Source organism: Humulus lupulus, chromosome 1 (genome assembly GCF_963169125.1).
Source record: "Humulus lupulus chromosome 1, drHumLupu1.1, whole genome shotgun sequence".
NCBI classification, from domain to species: Eukaryota; Viridiplantae; Streptophyta; class Magnoliopsida; order Rosales; family Cannabaceae; genus Humulus; species Humulus lupulus.
In genome coordinates this window covers 11,156,564-11,177,514 of record NC_084793.1, presented here as the reverse complement: position 1 = coordinate 11,177,514, position 20,951 = coordinate 11,156,564, and the positions used below count along the sequence as shown (strand labels likewise).

At 37.2% G+C, this 20,951-nt stretch overlaps 1 protein-coding gene across 1 annotated transcript; it reads right to left on the bottom strand.

The window, feature by feature from the left end:
• Positions 1-5,190: 5,190 nt before the first annotated feature.
• LOC133779485 (uncharacterized) lies at positions 5,191-7,593 on the bottom strand. Its single transcript, XM_062219460.1, has 5 exons — positions 7,294-7,593; positions 6,780-7,197; positions 6,586-6,674; positions 6,121-6,420; positions 5,191-5,964 (listed from the first exon to the last, which is right to left on the bottom strand). Exons 1-5 carry the CDS (start codon positions 7,591-7,593, stop codon positions 5,191-5,193), a joined length of 1,881 nt encoding a protein of 626 aa, XP_062075444.1.
• Between the last annotated feature and the right edge of the window lie 13,358 nt (positions 7,594-20,951).

Genomic DNA, 20,951 nt, shown 5'->3' with positions numbered 1-20,951 from the left:
AAAATGAAGATATACAAGACATTCTAGAGCCACAAACTGTGACATTTAAAGCTTTTCAGAGACACAAAACATATTAGAAACACACAAAAAAAACTAAATCTAAAACCAATATCAAAATAACAAATAATCTTAAAATCTCAAATCCAAAAAAATATCAATAAACAAAATAGAGTAGAAACATAAATTTCCTAACTCTAAATCTGTCAATATAAATAATATATAAACAATATACTATGCAATTCGAAAACCTAAAATCCAAAACACATGGCAGTATACAAACATGGAAAAATATGCCTCAGATTAATGAAACATCACTAATCCTTCAGATTATTGAGGATTTAGTCATTGTGATCTCATACAAAATACCTCAATCTGAAAATCTCAAATCCACCAGCTAGTCCAAAAAATTCATAGCTTCCAAGCAATCCAAAACCCTCCATGCATCCAAGCAATCCAAAATCCTCAATCCAAACAAAGCAATCCAAAACAGATATTACTAACTACACATATTCTAAACAATAAACAGAAAAAAAAAATTACTTACAGAGAACAGAGGGCCTCAAGATCAAAGATGTACTGAGAAAACAAAGGGTCACAAGCATATACAACACATGATAGAGGCTTAGTCATGGACGCAGTGGCTTAGGTTGAACAGCGACAATCTGGGTTCAAGATTGGAGATAAGGCGTCTGGGTTCAAGACTATAAATGAAGACATTCAGGTTCAATAACAGAAAAAAGGCGTCTGGGTTCAAGAAAACAGGTGAAGGCATCTCGGTTCACCAATGGAGAAGAAGGCATTTGGATTCATCCATGGAGATGAAGGGTCTCGGCTATTCTCAGCCATGGGCTCAGAGAAGAGAGTGGCGGGGCTTGGGGCAGGGCTCGGAGAAGATAGAAGAGAGAGGCAGTGCTCAAAGAAGAAAGAAGAGAGGCGACTAAGTGTTTGGAAGAATGGAGATGAGTTGAGAGATAAGTTAGGTTTAGGGTTATAAGTATATAATGATATTAAGTAATAAATTTATTTATGTTTTTATTATATTATATACGTATTGATAAAATGTGTAAATTATAAAATAACTATGGTCACACACTAGGATAATGTTGTACACATCATCATTAGTTTTAATAAAATTTTAAAAATTAAAATAAAGTTGGAGGGAAAAATAAGCTCTAAAAGCTGAAAAATTTCCCTCCAATATATACGTAGGTAAAACGCTTTACCTACCAATTTTATTGGTAGCAAAAAATAAATTTGATATAATATATATATTTTGCAATATTTACCTACGAATAGTTCGTACCATTAAATATTGGTAGGTAAAACTCATCTTTACCTACAAATAAATATAAGTAGGTAAATGTCAAATTTCTTGTAGTGATAATCCTTGTCATTGACTCCTGCTCAATAATCATCATCCCATGGATCATTAATGCCATAGAACCTGTTTATGATTTGAGGAGAATAACAAACATTTTTACCCCAAACTAAAACTGTATGATCCTCCCTCTCCACAAAAGCATTTGCATAAAATTCCCTTACCAAACTGATATTGGCTAAAAGTTTGGGCTCACACAATTGCTGCCAATTTCTATTAATAATCATCTGCGGAAGAATGCCATCCAATTCACTTGGTCGAAAGTGAGACTCCATAATCACTGTTTTATTTTTTACAATCCATTCCTCAAATTTGTTTTGAGCATTGGGGTTAACAAACGTATGAGGAATAATGACATTTGCTCGTTGGGCAGTGGACATGGTCTTCGCTTTCTTAGGTGTCATGGAGTTGTTCAATCACAAAAACACAAATAAAAGTTGTTGAACACACTGACAACCCCAAATCAACTCAGAAACACCCAAGAATCTCCAAAATATTGCAAAACCGTTCACTAAATACTTTTATCAAACACGTAGTGTGCAATCATGAAAAAGTGTCCAAAAATACTCAAATAAGCCCACAATCTTTCCCAAATATATAGAATAATCTCACAATATGTCAATAGCAAGAACCACAAACTAATCTCACAATAATCCCCAAAAATTCGTCCAATGCCCAAAAGAAAACCTAAGTTCTTCAAATTTCCTCAATATGCCAATAAACACATCAAAACTCAACCATGTACCTTGAAAAGCTTGAAGAGGATGGAAAAGATGATTCTTGAATCACAGCAACAATTGGACCCTTGATGCTTGATGGAGGAGATTGGATGCTTGATTTGATGATACAAGGAAAAATGGGAGAAAATACCATGAATGTTTCGGTTCTAGAAGAGTGGGTTGAATTGGGGTTATTTTGGGGGAAAATAACTGATATTAGGCGATCATGTGCTCCCCACGTGCCATTGATTTTTTTTTTTAAAATTGAACAGGCGATATATCGCCACAAGCAGTATATCAAAACGTCGTCTCTACCTAGAATGGTGATATTTCGCCTGGACCACCACCGATATATCGCAAGCCCAACCTTGTGTGCCGATATATCGCCATTGGTCGGCGATATATCTCCTGGGCACCTGAAAAAAATGTTAGAAAAATGCAAAATTCCCATCCGAATCTGTTGTTCAGGAGATATATCGCCTAGTGTAGGCGATATATCGCTTAAATGCAGTTTAAAAATGTTTATTTTTTAACGTTTTTCACGATTCTATTACATAAAAAAATACTAAAAAATAAAAATAAAAATAAACTGTCAAATGAAAACTAAAAAAAAACTAAGAATTGTTCATAAATTTTAAAACTGAAAACAATTGAAAAGTAAAAATAATGAGATGCCTCTCAAATGCGCTGTCGTTAACGTCATTTAGCCGGACGCTTCTTTTCTTGACTTTAAGAATTCACCAGTGTAATATTGACCTTCTTCTCAATTTCACCTCCATAGTAATACTTCACCCGCTGTCCATTAACTTTAAACGATGATGAATCTCCTTGTTGAATCTCCAAAGCCCCGTATGGAAAGACCTTTGTAACAATGAATGGCCTTGACCATCGAGACTTTAATTTTCTCGGAAATAACTTGAAACGGGAATTAAATAACAGCACCTTATCGCCCACTTGAAAAGTCCGATTGACAATATTGTTGCCATGCCATTTCTTTGTCTTCTATTTGTAGATTCTTGCATTCTCGTAGGAATCATGACGCAATTCATCTAGCTCATTCTGTTGAGCTAGCCTTAATGCTTTCGAAGCTACCGGATCAAAATTCAACTTTTTTAATGCCCACTGCACTCTATGCTCCAGTTCAAATGGCAAGTGACAAGCTTTACCATTTCCAAGATGGTAAGGAGACGTACCAATTGGCATTTTAAAATCTGTCCGATAAGCCCATAACGCATCATCAAGCTTATTAGACCAATCCTTTCTATTAACTTCACCGTCTTCTCTAAAATCAGCTTAATCTCACGATTTGACACTTCCGCTTACCCATTTGACTGCGGATGATATCCCAATGCCATCTTGTGTTTAATTCCATACTTCTCCATTAAGGAATCAAAAATCTTATTGGCAAAATGAGTCCCTTCATCACTTGTAATCGCTCGAGGTGTGCCAAAACGAGAGAAAATGTTCTTTTTCAGAAACTTGACTACCACCTTAGCATCATTAGTTGAAGTAGCTACTGCTTCAACCCACTTACTTACATAATCCACTGCCAACAATATATACAAATTACCAAACGACGGTGGGTAGGGTCCTATAAAGTCAATACCCAAAACGTCAAATAATTCAACCTCCAATATATTAGTGAGAGGCATTTCATGACGTCTTGAGATATTACCTACCCTTTGACAACGATCACAACGTTTCACATAGTCATAGCTGTCTTTATACAGAGTAGTAGGGGTGTTTATATAAACCGCAAACCGCGGTTTGGAACCAAATCGTACCGCACCAAACCGCCAAAAATTGTAACCAATGAAACCGTTTTTTGATGGTTTGGTTTAACCGGACCGCTCAACTTTAATGGTTTGGTCGCTGTTTCTAATTTTTTAAAACCAATTAAACCGGACCGGACCGTAATTTTTTCTAAAAAAATAATTTTTAGAAATGATGGTTCAAAGGTTTGAACCCCTACACTTAAGTTAATATAAAGTCTACCAAACCATCCAAGCCAAACAATTTGATTGTTTATGATATGTTTTTAGTAGTATTTAATACATGCACAAGTTTCTAAAACTAAAAAAAAAATGTAAAGTCCCACATTGTTTAGAAAGTAAACATTTCTTTTTCTCACTTCAATAAAATGATTCAAAATACTTAAACTTATAACAACAAAGATAATAAGCTTCTTGTATACTTTTATGGTCTTAAAATTAAAGCTAAAATTATTATTATTTAAATACAATTATTTAGTTAATTATTTTATAATAAAAAAAAAGTTTTAAATTTTAATAATTTGGTTATATGGTTAAAACCAAACCAAACCGCACTAATCTGTTTATTTATGGTTTGGTTTGGTTTGGTTTTTTAATTTAAATGGTTAGGTTTGGTTTGGTTTTTCATTTTGAAAAAACCACATGAGCGGTTTGGTTTAAAAATTCTTCTAAACTGCATCAAACCAAACCGTGTACACCCCTACAGAGTAGGCCAATAAAATCCACATCCAAGGACCTTTGCAGCAGTCCTTACTCTCCCAAAATGTCCACCAGTAGGTGATGCATGGCAATGAAACAAGATGTCCTTCATTTCTCTTACTGGGACACATCTTCTGACAATCAAATCTGGACATTGTTTGAATAAGAAAGGATCATCCCAGTAGTAATGCTTCACATCATGATAAAACTTTTTCAATCTCTGCCCTACAAATTCTGGTGGCACTATGTTGGCTGCCAGATAATTCACATAATCGACAAACCATGGCTCCAACTCATCTTCCACAGCAAATAATTGTTCATCTAGGAAACTCTCATTAATCTCCCTTGTAGCAAGTTCTGACTCATCCCCCAACTCAAGTCTTGATAAGTGATCCGCTACCAAATTCTCTGTACCCTTCTTGTCCCGAACCTCTATATCAAACTCTTGTAAAAGAAGTACCCAACGAATAAGTCTGGGTTTAGCATATTTCTTAGCAATAAGATGCTTGATTGCTGAATGGTCCATATACACAATAACCTTGTTTCCCATCAGATAAGGTCTGAATTTATCGAATGCATATACAATGACAAGAAGCTCTTTCTCAGTGGTGGCATAATTCAACTAAGCACCATTGAGTGTTCTGCTGGCATAATAAATAGTCTGAAATACTTTGTTAACATGCTGCCCCAGAACTGCACCTACTACAAAATCACTTGCATCACACATTAACTCAAATGGTAGCTCCCAATTTGGTGAAATTACTATAAGTGTTGACACCAATTTCTGCTTTAGTGTCCTGAAAGCTTCAAGACACTTCTCATCGAACTCAAATGGCACCCCATTCATCAACAATGCCGAGAGTGGCTTAGAAATCTTGGAGATGTCCTTTATAAATCTTCTGTAGAACCCCGCATGACCAAGGAAACTTCTCACCCCTTTCACTGAAACTGGAGGCGGTAAGTTCTCAATAGTAGCAATTTTAGCTCTGTCAACCTCAATACCATTCTTAGACACCTTGTGTCCAAGTACTATGCCTTCATTTACCATGAAATGACATTTTTCCCAATTCAAGACCAAATTCGCCTCTTCACATCTTCTCAGCACAGCCTCCAAGTTCAATAAACAATCGTCAAAAGAAGACCCCATTACAGAAAAATCATCCATAAAATTCTCAATGCTTCGTTCCACTCTATCAGAAAAAATAGCCATCATACACCTTTGAAAAGTGGCTGGAGCATTGTACAGACCAAAAGGCATACGACGAAATGCAAATGTACCATATGGACAGGTGAAAGTCGTCTTCTCTTGATCCTCAAGAGCAATGGCTATTTGATGGTACCCTGAATAGCCATCCAGAAAATAGTAATATTGGTGTCCAGCCAACCTATCTAACATCTGATCAATGAAAGGCAGTGGAAAGTGATCTTTTCTGGTTGCTTTGTTCAGTTTACGATAATCAATACAAATCCTCCAACCAATTACTGTACGCGTTAGGATAAGTTCATTATTGTCATTCTTCACCACTGTAATCCCTCATTTCTTAGGGACTACCTGAACTGGACTGACCCAACTACTATCTAAAATGGGATAGATCACCCCAGCATATAACCACTTCAAGATCTCCTTCCTTACCACCTCTTTCATTGCTGGATTCAATCGACGTTGTGCTTCAATGGAGGGCTTACTATCATCTTCCATCAAGATCTTGTGCATAACTGTGGATGGACTTATTCCCTGAATATCTGCCAACGTCCATCCAATTGCCAACTTATGGGTTCTAAAAAACCTTAACAATTTTTCCATTTCCTCAGTAGAAAGAGAAGAAGACACAGTGACTAGTAAAGTCTCATTCTCACCCAGAAAAGCATATTAAAGATGTGCTAGCAATGATTTCAATTCCAACTCTGGAGGTTTCTGAACTGATGGTAATGGTCTTTCAGGTCCCTAACCCAATTCTTCATATTTTCGATTAGAAATTGGCCCTTTAGAATTCATCCACTGTACACACTCTTAGACCTCTCTGTCTAACTCATAATCTATATCATCAGTCGTCAAACATTTCTGAAGTGAATCCTCTGTGAGGTTAATTTCTGCCACTGCTTTCTCTACCATGTCAACTCTGAAACAACTGTCATTTACATTTGCAAACTTTAAAGCCTTAAACACATTCAATTCCACTTCTTCACCCTGAACTCAAAGTGTCAGCTCACCTTTCTGCACATCAATTAGAGCCTGCCCAGTAGCTAAAAATGGTCTTCCCAGAATAATTGGGATATTTTCATCTTCTTCCATATCCAATACTATGAAGTCTGCTGGAAAGATGAATTTGTCCACTTTAACAAGAACATCCTCTATGATTCCCCTAGGATGTTTAATTGAACGATCTTCTAGCTGTAATGTGACTGTAGTAGGACTAGCCTCCCCCAAACCAAGTCTTCTGAATACAAACAAAGGCATCAGATTTATACTCGCCCCCAAATCACACAAAGCATGCTTACACTCAAACTTCCCCATTGTACAAGGTATAGTAAAGTTCCCCGGATCTCTCAACTTTTGGGGCAACTTCCTCTGCAATATTGCACTACACTCTTCAGTGAGTGCCACCGTCTCATAATCTTCCATCTTCCTCTTCTTGGACAGAATCTCCTTCATGAATTTCACATAGTTGGGCATCTGCTCTAAGGCTTCAGCAAAAGGAATATTGATATGCAGCTTTTTGAATACCTCTAAAAACTTAGAAAATTGTTTATCTAGTGTAGTTTTTCTAAGCCTTTGAGGATATGGAACTCGAACTGGCTGGTCATCAACAAATGGAGGACACTTTTCTGAACTCTGGTGGTCTTCAGTAACCCCTTTCTCATTTGTATCATATTTCTCACCCAACTCTTCATTCTGAACTACTGACTTTTGTACACTTGGCTGCTCCACTTGCTTACCACTCCTCAACAAAATTGCTTGACAGTTCTCCTTAGGATTTACCACAGTATTGCTAGGCAAATTCCCTTGCGGTCTGTTATTAAGCATGTTGGGCCAACTAACCCACTTGTGTCTCAAGGTTTCGAATAGAGGATCTGGTCTCAGTCATGAATTGAGTCTGAGTATTAGTGAGAGTCAACAAAGCTGCTTGCAAGTCATTAGGCTTTTCTGGTTGATCTTGTGGCCTAGGCTGGTGTGACGATGAGGCTTGATTCATAGGCTGTTGTGACATGTTCTGCTAGTATGGCCCTTGAAACTGTGACCGTTGGCCCTGATTGTTTCTCCATGAGAAATTTGGGTGATTTCTCCACCTAGGATTGTAAGTGTTGGAGAACGGGTTTTGATATGGCCTCTGAAAATTACCAACTGCCTGTACCTGAGCCTGATCAACTGGCATATTACCATACATGTTGGCCACTGTACACTGTTCATACAAATGAGGCCTTCCACATAATTCACACCCTGATTGCATATGTATAGCCTGTGCTTGAGCTGAGATTTTGTTTTGTTGCAACTGCTTTGTCAATGAAGCAACCTGAGCAGCTAAAGTAGTGATAGCATCTAATTCAAGTACCCCAGCTACTTTTCTCTGTGAGGTGTCTCATTCGGCAGGCCACTAATAATTTTTCAAAGCCATCTCCTCTAACAATTCATAGGCCTCATCAGCCCCTTTACTCATGAAAGCACCAACAGCTGCTGCATCTATTATAGTGCGATTAGTATCGCACAGCCCATTATAAAAATTGTGGACTAACATCCACTTCTCTATACCGTGATGAGGGCATTTCCTAAGCAGGTTTGAATCTTTCCCAAGCATTGTACAATGTATCGCCCTCATTCTGATAGAAGTTATTGATTTCCCCACTCAACTTGGCAGCTTTTGCAAGAGGAAAGAACTTGGAGAGAAACTTGTGAGCTAGTTCCTCCCATGTATTGATTGAGTTGGCCTGTAGAGAAATAAGCCAACTTTTTGCCCTGTCCCTTAGTGAAAAAGGGAACAATCTCAACCTTATTGCATCATCGCTCACCCCATTAAACTTGAACGTTGCACATAGCTCAAGGAAGTTCACTATGTGCAAGTTAGGATCCTCATTGGGGAGACCACCAAACTGGACAGAAGTCTGGACCATTTGTATCATCGCCGACTAAATCTCAAATTTATTGGCAGTAACAGTTGGCAGCCTAATGCATGAGTGCACTCTTGTGACAGCAAGGAGCACATAATCTCTTAATGCTCGCACATTTTGGTCCTGAGAGATGTGATTTTGACCATCATTGTTGTTAACCCCGTCTCTTTGCTTGGCAGCCATTAATGCTTCTAACCTCTTATTCCTTCTATTTTGTCTGCAGGATATTTCAATTTCATGATTAATAGGCAAAAGGTTTGTAGACCCTTCACGTCGCATACAAAAGATTCACCTATTATAACAAAGTGCGACAACTTAGATTAGTACAAATAAATAAAAACAGCCAAATTAGAATAAAAATTAACTATTTTGATATTAATCGAATATCAATTCCCCGGCAACGGCGCCAAAAACTTGTTGAGATTTTTTTCTGCTGCGCAAGTATACGCAATCGAATAAACAAGTAATAGTAGTGGAAATACAGTATCGTTCCGTCAGGGAATTGATCCACTAATTACCAATAGCAAACTTTTATTTCTATTTGACTAATGAAAATTTAATGACAATTAACAACGAAAAATAAACTAGAAAAGCAAAATTTAATTAACGAAATTGAATATAAGAGAAATATTATAGCATTCTAATTTCATCAACCTTCAATTATATTCAAACAATAATACTACTAATATGTTTCTTTACCCTATGATTATAGCAGGTTTACTATTGACAATTCTATTCTTTCTCAAGATATAAAATATTCGGTTTACCTGTGAATTCTCTACATGTCTGTGATAAATTCTACACATAAACCGCATTAAGAATAAAAACCTAATTGCTACACAAACAAATTTGATACTTTCGTTCTAAATTTAAATCTATGTCTATTGCCTAAAGCTATTCCAATTCTCACTTTTCAGATAATGAATTAAAACCAATAATCATACAAAAGATGGCCAATCGATTACAAGCATTAAACATAAGAACAATAGATAAACATAAATTCAAAGAATCATAGAAATTGCATTAAAGACGAATAGAATATCCAGTGACAACATTAAAATACTCTAAATACGAATTTAGTTCATAATCTTAAACATCATCACATAATCTAAAATTCAAAAGCATAAAGAAAATAAAAAAATGAATACTTCTCTGTTTCTTTTCTCCTGCCGTCCGAACTCTTCTTCCCCTCTCTCCAAATCTTCTTTTTAGTTTCACAAAAACAAAACCTACGAATTTCCATAAAAATTTCCAAAAATAACCTTGTGCCGATATATCGCCTACAATGCTGCGATTCTAGACCTTGGACCATTAATAACTACTATACAAATCTTAAGAAAACGTACATATGAAAACATCATAACTTTATTATGTAAAGAAAAGGTTTAAATACATAAATATTTCACTTAGGATATGGGATCCCATTGTTTTGAAAATAAAACAAAACATAACTTAAATCAATTGGTTACAAAATTTAGTGCGGAAAAATAATACATCATAACTAAAAGACTTAAAAAAAACGTCATCCTCTAATCGAACGCTCAGTCCACCGATTCCATCCTGCCTCAATACACATCCCCACGCTGCCAAGAACTTTTTTCGCCTCCATAGCTAATTTCCTGCACATATAAACAAAAAGGAATGGGCCTAATGCCCAGCAAGGAAAATCTACTACAAGCATGAAACATAATCATACACATAACTATAAGCTATAAACATATAACATATAACTATAAAGATGTACATCATACAAGACTATACTATTAATGGCCATTAAAACATGTGATAAACCATCTATGTCCACTTTCTAATATCTAAGGTAGGTTAGATCACATGGTAGGTTTACGATAACCCATCTACGTCCCCTGTCTAATATCTGAGGTATGGTAAATCATAATCCTAAAACATAAGAAAACATAACATAACATACTATAGCATAACTTATCATAACATATAAGCATATAAAACTATCCTATTTTCCTTACCAATATACCGGGATATGAGAACAAGATCAGGACTTTGGAACACTCCTAAAAACCATAATAGAGAGGTGAGTATACTAAAGAAAAAGGGATGAAAAGAATGAACTACACCATCAAAAGATACTTACCAAGAATCTTACGTTCAAGATCTTAGATGCCTAACCAAGAATAGAGAATACGAGTTAGGATTTTGAGTAGAAAAACTATAAGAATAATACACAAAGGAACTAGACTAAGGAATACCTCGAATGCTTCTATAACCGAACTACACCTAGAATCGAAATATACTATGAACCTTACTTCCTGAGTGTTTATTAAGCTTATAAGGATAAAGCTTATAACCCCAACCCAAGTGTTTATCACTCTAAAATAACCTAACAGCTTGTAGACTCTAAACTTAGCTTGATGAATGAATAAATGGCTGGGTACTAGGTCCTATTTATAGAGTTCAAGAATGAAAAGATCTTTATTTAGCTTGAATAAAATAATGACTTTTTAATTGAAAAATATTTGAATAATCGTTCAGCAGAGGCTAGGCGAACGATTTCAAAAAAGTTAAAAAATCTGGCACCACAACCGATATATCGCCCATGCTAGGCGATATATCGCCTGGGCTAATATGCCCGAGGCTCATCGAGGTGGTCGTGCGAAGTTACGTGTTTTTCGTATCTCCCGTATGGCGATATATCGCCCTTTAGAGCTATGATATATCGGCATACGCTGAAATATTATACACGTAATTGAACTTTTTCAGCCTAATTTGAATTGAGTAAACAGCCTTGACTAAGTCCTCTAACGATTTCAAAGTTGCTGGCAGACCCTAGGATATTCAAATATTACTCTTATTAAACTTATTCCTCAAAAATACTTAATTATTCATTAAACATACACATGACAAGTGTCATTTCCTTACTGGGTTTATCTAAACCTTATATTATAATAAATATCACCTTCATAATCAGTCATATTAATTAAACCTTAGGTTATAATTAATATTCTTAAACTATAGGTTAAACTTATAAAATCTACAAGTGTTACTATGAGTGTCCAACTAAATCCCGGTCTGAACCAAAATCCACAGTCATAAAAATACTACAACTATTACTAGCTATTACTATTGCTACTACTATCGAACTAGCTAAGTAAAGTTATTGAACTCTACAATTCTCCCCTACTAAAAAGAATTTCGTCCTCGAAATCTGCTTACCAAATAACTCCAGATATTGGCCTTGCATGTCCTCCTCCAACTCCCACGTTGCCTCCTGTTCCGAACTATTACTCCATAGGACTTTAACTATAGGAATACTCTTGGACCGTAACTGCTTCACCCTTCTATCCAGGATGCTAACCGGTCGTTCCTCATAACTCAAGTCTTTCTGGAGTTCTATTGTATCGTACTTAAGGATGTGAGATGAGTCTGACACATACTTGCGTAGCATCGAGATATGGAACACGTTGTGGCTATCTGCTAGGGCTAGCCGTAGGGCTAGTCTATACGCAACTACTCCCACTTTGTCCAATATCTCAAGAGGACCTATAAATTGGGAACTAAGCTTGCCTTTCTTCCTAAACCGCTTCACACCTTTCATAGGAGATATCTTCAGGAAGACTTGATCTCCGACTTTGAATTCCACATCGCGTTGCTTGGCATCCACATAGCTTTTCTGACGGCTTTGAGCAGTAAGCATACGCTGTCTAATTAACGCTACTGCTTCTTGAGCTTTTCTAACAGCTTCGGGACCGAGAAGCTGCCTTTCTCCTACTTCCTCCCAATGCAACGACGATCGGCACCTTCTCCCATAAAGCAACTCATAAGGTGCCATCCCAATCGTTGACTAGTAGCTATTATTGTAGGAGAACTCTATCAGCGGCAAGTACTTATTCCATGATCCTCCGAAATCAAGTACACAAGCGCGTAGCATATCCTCTAAAATTTGTATCGTACGCTCAGACTGCCCGTTTGTCTGAGGATGAAAAGCTGTACTAAGACTTAACTTAGTACCCATAGCTTGCTGTAAACTTCCCCAAAATCTTGATGTAAACACCGATCCTCTATCCGACACTATTGTCTTGGGGATTCCATGCAACCGTACTATCTCTTAGACATAGATGTCTGCATACTGATCTGCCGTGTATGAAATCTTAACAGGCAGGAAATGAGTCGCTTGGTTAGTCTATCTACTACTACCCAAGCGAAATCATGCTGCTTATTCGTTCTTGGCAAACCTGTCACGAAGTCCATAGCTATATCGTCCCATTTCCATTCTGGTACGCTAAGCGGTTGCAATAAGCCTGCAGGGCGCTGATGCTCTGCATTCACTTGCTGGCATACTAGACACTTAGACACAAACTCTGCTATGTCCTACTTCATCCCTGGCCACCAATAGATTGCCTTGATGTCATGAGTCATCTTGGTCGACCCTGGGTGAACAAAGTACGGGGTGCTGTGCGCTTCTTCTAGAATCGTCATCTTAATCCTTTGATCATTTGGCACGCATACTCGATCCTTATATCTCAATAATCCTTGACTTGATATTGAGAAATCTATAGCCTTGCCTTCTCTGACTGCATCCATATGTGCTGCTAGTGTGTCGTCATGCCCTTGCCCAATCCGTATATCTTCTAGCAAATTTGACTGGATAGACAAGTTAGCCAGTTTGCCGACAACTACTTTTATTCTGGCATTGATCAACTCCTGCTGCAGTGGCTTTTGTAGTCCGGCTAATGCTGCTAAACTTCCATAACTTTTCCTACTTAGCGCATCGGCAACTACGTTTGCCTTCCCCAGGTGGTATAAGATTTCGCAATCGTAATCCTTTACTAACTCTAACCACCTGCGCTGCCTCATGTTGAGCTCCTTCTGAGTAAAGAAGTACTTTATCGCACCGTTCTCCGTAAAGATAATGGCACTAGATTTTCAACGCAAAGACCACTGCTGCCAACTCCATATCATGTGTTGGATAGCATTGCTCGTACTCCTTTAGCTGTCGTGAGGCGTAGGCTATCACCTTGTCATTCTACATCAGCACGCAACCCAACCCTTGCTTCAACGCATCGCAGTAGACTACAAACTTATCGTTGGGGGTCGGTACACAGAGTACTGGTGCTGAGCACAACTTATCCTTATGCAACTGGAAACTTTCTTCACATCTATCATTCCAATTGAATCTTTGTTGTTTCCGGGTCAAGTTGGTGAACGGAGTGGCTTTCTTAGAAAAGCCCTCTACGAACCTCCTAGAATAACCTGCTAATCCCAGAAAGCCTCTTACTTCGGATGCGTTCTTTGGTCTTGGCCAATCCTTCATGGCCTCTACCTTTGATGGGTCTACTGCAACTCCATCTTTTGATATATGTGCCCGAGGAACGCCACTTGCGAAAGCCAAAACTCGCATTTCTTGAACTTGGCGTAGAGTTGATGCTCCTTCAGTCGTGACAAAATCAACCTCAAATGTTCCTCGTGCTCTACTTCATCCTTGGAGTATACTAAGATGTCGTCGATGAACACTACGATGAAGCTTGTCCCATGAAGCATAGTTTTTGGCCGTCAGGAGTCTCGATCGTCACCTTCTTGAGTTTGCAGTCGATGGTTGCGTCGTGCCGTACTAGCCAGTCCATGCCTAGTATCACGTTAAAGTCCTTGATCTCCAGTTCTATCAAGTCTCCTTCTAGTTCTACGTCCTCAATCTTGATTGGTACGCCTTGTACTATCCGTGATGATAGAACTACTTTTCCTGAAGGCAACTCGGTTACAAACCTAGTTCTAAATCTTTCACAAGATTTGTCTAGTTTTTCTATCATTCCTAACGAGATATACAAATGAGTGGCTCCCGAATCAAATAATACAGAGAATATATTATTGAGGATAGAAACCTGACATGTGACCACCTTATTGCTAGCATCAGCCTCTCCTTGGGTTAATGCAAAGACCCTGGCAGGAACCATCTTATCTTCCTTTTTCCCCTCTGGCTTAAGCTGAGGACAGTCTTTCTTCCCGTGTCCTTCTTAACCACAGTTGAAGCATCATCCTTTTGTGTTTGCAAGACATTCTCCAGGATGTTTCTTCTAACACTTAGCACATGGCGGGTATTCCACATAACCCGACCTATTTTTCCATGCCTTTTTATCGCTGTCAGACAGCTTATTATCCAGATGCCTTCTTTTCTGACCGTTCTTGTTGTTACCGGACTGATTGTGGTTGTTGTGGCTTGATTGATTGTTGTTGTTATGGTTGTTGTTCCGACTGGTCTGAGGTTGACCGTGCTGTCTAGGCTCATGCTTACTGGCTTCTTCTTTACTAACATTAGCCTGCAATCTCTCTACTTCTATTGCCGTCTCTAGAACGTCGGCATATGTTGTAATGACCCAACTACTCTAGACTTTGGACCATTAATGAAAACTATACATAGACCCTAATCTTTAATAGAACTAACAAGTGAAAAAGATCATACTTTATTAAATACTTGTAAAAACCAATGTTTAAACTTACATAACTCAAAGCAGGATATGGGATCCCATTGTTTTAAAAAGAAAACATATCTTAATCGAAATGAAAAGAGATTACATAAATAGGTGCGGAAAAATACACATAAACCATAAATAAAAGACTACATCCTCGAAATTGAACTCTCGACTCCTTGAATCCATTCATCACCGATACACATTCCCCAAGCATCCACGAATCTTACCCGCCACTATAGCTATTTCCCTGCACATATAAACAAAAAGGAATGAGCCTAATGCCCAACAAGGAAAATCTACCACATAGTTCATATACATAAATTTCATAAGAAACATAAAAACATAACATAACACTTATATCATACACATACTACAATGGCCATTATTACTTGGGGTCCCATAGATGACACAAGTCATATGCCCATTAGATTAGTGGGGTCCTACTAGCTAAGTAGGTCATATGCCCATAATCTGTTTGGGGCTTGTTAGTCATATGGGTCATATGCCCAAGCCTACATACATACATATCATAACACATTTCATAACATAAAACATAAGATAACACATATAAAACATATAACATATGAATTCTATCCTATTTTCCTTACCAAAATTACCGGGATAAGAGGACAGAGTTGGGACTTTGGAACACTCCTAAGAACCATTTGAAATAGAGTGAGTATAGTGAAGACGAGAAATGACAGGAATGGAAGGACTAAACCATTGAGAAAAAATACTTACCAAAAACTTATGTGCAAGTTCTTAGATTTCCTAACCAAAATAAGAATAAGGTTAGAAGGTTGGTAGAAGATTATGAGAACTTGAAGAAAATAATACCAAAGAACTAGAGTGTGGAAATACCTTGAAGACTTTTAAGACCAATCTAAACCTTGAACCGAAATACTATAAAACCTTACTTCCCCAAGTGTTTGATAAGCTTATGATGATCAAGCTTATGATTCCCAACCCAGTGTTTACACTCTCACACTCACCTAGCAACTTGCAGCCTCTAAACTTAAAGCAAAAGATGAATAATGGTTGGGTACTAGGTCCTATTTATAGAGTTTAGGAATGAAAGGATCTTAATTTTACTTGAATAAAAACAATGGCTTTTTAGGTGAAAATAATTTGAATTGTCGTTCAGCAGAGGCTGAAGACTCGTTCAAAAAGAGACTAGACTTATCAAGAGGTTGAAGGGTTGAATAGAAAATGATTTAAAAAACATTCAAAATATGCTGAAGGAGGTGATATATCGCCCCCTATAGGCGATATATCGCCTGGACCATTATGCTCGAGGCAAACGTGCATCGTTTCGTGTTTTCCGTATCTACGTGCTGCGATATATCGCCCCCTATAGCTGCAATATATTGGCATTCGCTGATTATTTAAACACGAAATTACACATTTTTAGCTTAATTCAAATTTAGTAAACAGCCTTGACTAAGCCCTTAAACGTATTCAAAGCTGCTGACTGACCTTAGAGCATTCAAACTTTACCCTTATTAAATTTAATCCTCAAAATACTCAATCATTAATCACCCATACATAACATGTGCTTAAAATCCTATTGGTTCTTATCTAAACCTTATAGTATAATAAATATTATCCTCAATATCAGTCATATTAATCAAGCCCTAGGTTAAAATTAATATTCTTAAACTATAGGTTAAACTTAAAAAATCTACAAGTACTACTATGAGTGTCCAAATAAATCCCAGTCTGAACCAAAAATCCACAGTCATAAAGATAATACTATTAATACTATAATACTACTATCTAACTAGCTAAGTTAAGTTCTTGGACTCTACATATGTAGTATTTCCTGGGTTTGCTAACTTAACCCCTAGCTCGATCTTTGGTCGAAGTCCTCTAACAAACTTAGACACCCTCAGGTAGTCGGTTGGAACCATTTCCGGTGCGAACTTAGCTAGGCGGTTGAACTGACGAGCATACTCTGCTACTGATAAGCTTCCTTGCTTCAAGCTGGAAAACTCCTCAACTCTTGAAGCGAGTACAGCCGAATTGTAATACTTCTTGTGGCACTGCTCCACAAATCGAGTCCATGTCATGGTGGCAACATCAAGCGATTGCTGGACCAAGTCCCACCATATTTTGGCATCCTTCTTGTGCAAAGACGAGACGCATGATATACGGTCCGCGTTACTAAGACTCATGTGCGTCAGAATTGGCTCCACATTCCTTAGCCACTCTTCTGCCTCAAAGGGGTCTGTAGTCCCTTCGAAGTTTGGAGCATGCTGCTTACGGAACCTCTCATAAACTAGCTCCATGTGCTGTACTGGATACGGCGCATAATTCGCCACTAGCCATCCCCCATATGGACCAACTTGTTGGGGTGCTGTGGCCATTTGCTGTGGCTGCGGCAGCGATGGAGGCGGAGGCTGAGCCTGTTGTTGCTGTTGCTGCAAAAGTTCCTCGACTTGTTGTCGCAGTCTAGCGATCTTCGCAGTGTTTTTAGTTGGCGGTGTCGGCGCGTTGCGGCTGGTAGTAGCACGCACTCCCCTTCTGCGAACTAGAAGGGCTTCATTATTCATTGGAGCAGCGTTGGAGGCATTTCCGTTGGTGCGAACAGATATTTGGAGCGACATCGCAGTAGAGTTCTAACAGTTGAAAGAAACATGTTAGAACTTTACCTAATAGGCTCTAAGGCAAAAACTTATTCTAAACAGACATAACTCGGACCTATTGATTATGACTTCTTATGAAAATTAAATATAAGTCTTCTTTATTATTAGAGTGGGTTTCTATACTTAGAAAAACAAGCCATCTTCATTTTCTAAGTCTGTTTCTAATCACCCTATATGATTTAATTCTCAGGCTCGAAACTCATATTTGTTCCAAAGTTAACCATATTGAGGGAGGGCTGGGATCAGTAAAATCGTTCCCACTACTATGGCCCCCTAACTCTCAATATAGAAACTTGGTTCATTGATTTGTATCCACCCTCACTGAACTTAGTCATTATTTATTTTATTTATTATTTATTATGATTGCGAAAAAAATCAAACTCATACATGATAACAAAATAACCATGATATTAATTTGGAAAAGAGTTTTCACTAATTACAACCATAAAAGAAAACAATAATAAATAAAAACATATAATAAAACTAACTATTCTAAAAATCAGGATCTTCTATATCCGATCCTTCATCTAGCATATCATCTTCTATCTCCTCATAGTCCTCATTATCATGTGCCTCAAAATGCTCTCGAGGAAGGTCCTTAAAAATTGTATGCTTCTTCTCATTTGTAAACTGAAATTCAATTTTTGAAGCGAACCTAATCAAGAGAAAATAATATCTCATTGCTACCGGAAATTCATCTTCATTATCCATTGTTTCCCATATCTCCTATAAGGCTGCAATTATAGTACGATAATCTCTAAATAGTCTTATTACTAAAACATATTGCTTTGTTGCTCTCATCATGATCTGCTTAGATTCTTGGAGATGGCCTATTTCTCTATGGAACAAAACCAGCCTCCGAGTAATTCTTTCCAGCACTCCTATGGTATTTCTCGGTTTTCTAATTCTTTTTAAAGCCTTAATGGCTCGGATATCCCCATAGGTTAATGCTCCGTTCATTCTTAACTGAAACATAAAGGCTACAATCGTTAGCTACACATATAAACATAATAACTATAACTTAAACACTTACTTGGTGGTCATATTCGGAGCTTTGAGTGTGTGTATCGAGGAGAACTTCATACGAATGAACCGTTGCTTTGATACCAACTGTAACAACCCAACTATTCTAGACCTTGGACCATTAATAACTACTATACAAATCTTAAGAAAACGTACATATGAAAACATCATAACTTTATTATGTAAAGAAAAGGTTTAAATACATAAATATTTCACTTAGGATATGGGATCCCATTGTTTTGAAAATAAAACAAAACATAACTTAAATAAATTGGTTACAAAATTTAGTGCGAAAAAATAATACATCATAACTAAAAGACTTAAAAAAATAACTTAATCCTCTAATCGAACGCTCAGTCCACCGATTCCATCCTGCCTCAATACACATCCCCAAGCTGCCAAGAACCTTTTCCACTGCCATAGCTCATTTCCTGCACATATAAACATAAAGGAATGAGCCTAATGCCCAGCAAGGAAAATCTACTACAAGCATGAAACATAATCATACACATAACTATAAGCTATAAACATATAACATATAACTATAAAGATGTTCATCATACAAGACTATACTATTAATAGCCATTAAAACATGTGATAAACCATCTGCGTCCCCTTTCTAATATCTGAGATAGGTTAGATCACATGGTAGGTTTATGATAACCCATCTACGTCCCCTGTCTAATATCTAAGGTAGGGTAAATCATAATCCTGAAACATAAGAAAACATAACATAACATACTATAGCATAACTTATCATAACATATCAACATAACATATAAGCATATAAAACTATCCTATTTTCCTTACCAATATACCGGGATATGAAAACAAGATCGGGACTTTGGAACACTCCTAAAAACCATAATATAGAGGTGAGTATACTAAAGAAAAAGGGATGAAAAGAATGAACTACACCATCAAAAGATACTTACCAAGAATCTTACGTTCAAGATCTTAGATGCCTAACCAAGAATAGAGAATACAAGTTAGGATTTTGAGTAGAAAAACTATAAGAATAATACACAAAGGAACTAGAATAAGGAATACCTCGAATGCTTCTATAACCGAACTACACCTCGAACCAAAATATACTATGAACCTTACTTCCCGGGTGTTTATTAAGCTTATAAGGATAAAGCTTATAACTCCAACCCAAGTGTTTATCACTCTAAAATAACCTAGCAACTTGTAGACTCTGAACTTAGCTTGATGAATGAATAAATGGCTGGGTACTAGGTCCTATTTATAGAGTTCAAGAATGAAAAGATCTTTATTTATCTTGAATAAAATAATGGCTTTTTTATTGAATTTTTTTTTAATAATCGTTCAGCAGAGGCTGAAGACTCGGTTCAAAAGAATCTGGACTTATCAAGAGGTTAAGGAATAAAATGAGCTCGATTTCAAAAACGTTCAAAAATCTGGCACCACAGCCGATATATCGCCCATGCTAGGCGATATATCGCTTGGGCTAATATGCCCGAGGCTCGTCGAGGTGGTCGTGCGAAGTTACGTGTTTTTCGTATCTCCCGTATGGCGATATATCGCCCCCTAGAGCAGCGATATATCGGCATACGCTGAAATATTATACACGTAATTGCACTTTTTTAGCCTAATTTGAATTGAGTAAACAGCCTTGACTAAGTCCTCTAACAATTTCAAAGCTGCTGGCAGACCCTAGGATATTCAAATATTACTCTTATTAAACTATTCCTCAAAAATACTTAATTATTCATTAAACATACACATGACAAGTCTCATTTCCTTATTGGGTTTATCTAAACCTTATATTATAATAAATATCACCTTCATAATCAGTCATATTAATTAAACCTTAGGTTATAATTAATATTCTTAAACTATAGGTTAAACTTATAAAATCTACAAGTGTTACTACGAGTGTCCAACTAAATCCCGGTTTGAACCAAAATCCATAGTCATAAAAATACTACAACTATTACTATTGCTACTACTATCTAACTAGCTAAGTAAAGTTCTTGGACTCTACAATGCGTCAGGTACTCTATGAAAGGTGTCATCCATGTATCTGCCACCTGGATCACCAAAGAGGTTTCTTCTGCTTGAATGCTAGGTGCAGACAGTCGTTCAATTGGTACTTTATTCAAGGTGTCGGCATCCTTGGCACTTGCTAATTTTGCCAAAGCATCAGC

Coding starts and splice junctions, on each gene's coding strand:
- LOC133779485 (XM_062219460.1), bottom strand. CDS start 7,593: ATGCTTAATAACAGACCGCAAGGGAATTTGCCTAGCAATACTGTGGTA. Junction 6,675..6,779: donor TCTAATTGATGTGCAGAAAG/GTGAGCTGACAC, acceptor TTGACATGGTAG/AGAAAGCAGTGGCAGAAATT. Junction 5,965..6,120: donor GTTGGGTCAGTCCAGTTCAG/GTAGTCCCTAAG, acceptor TTCATTGATCAG/ATGTTAGATAGGTTGGCTGG.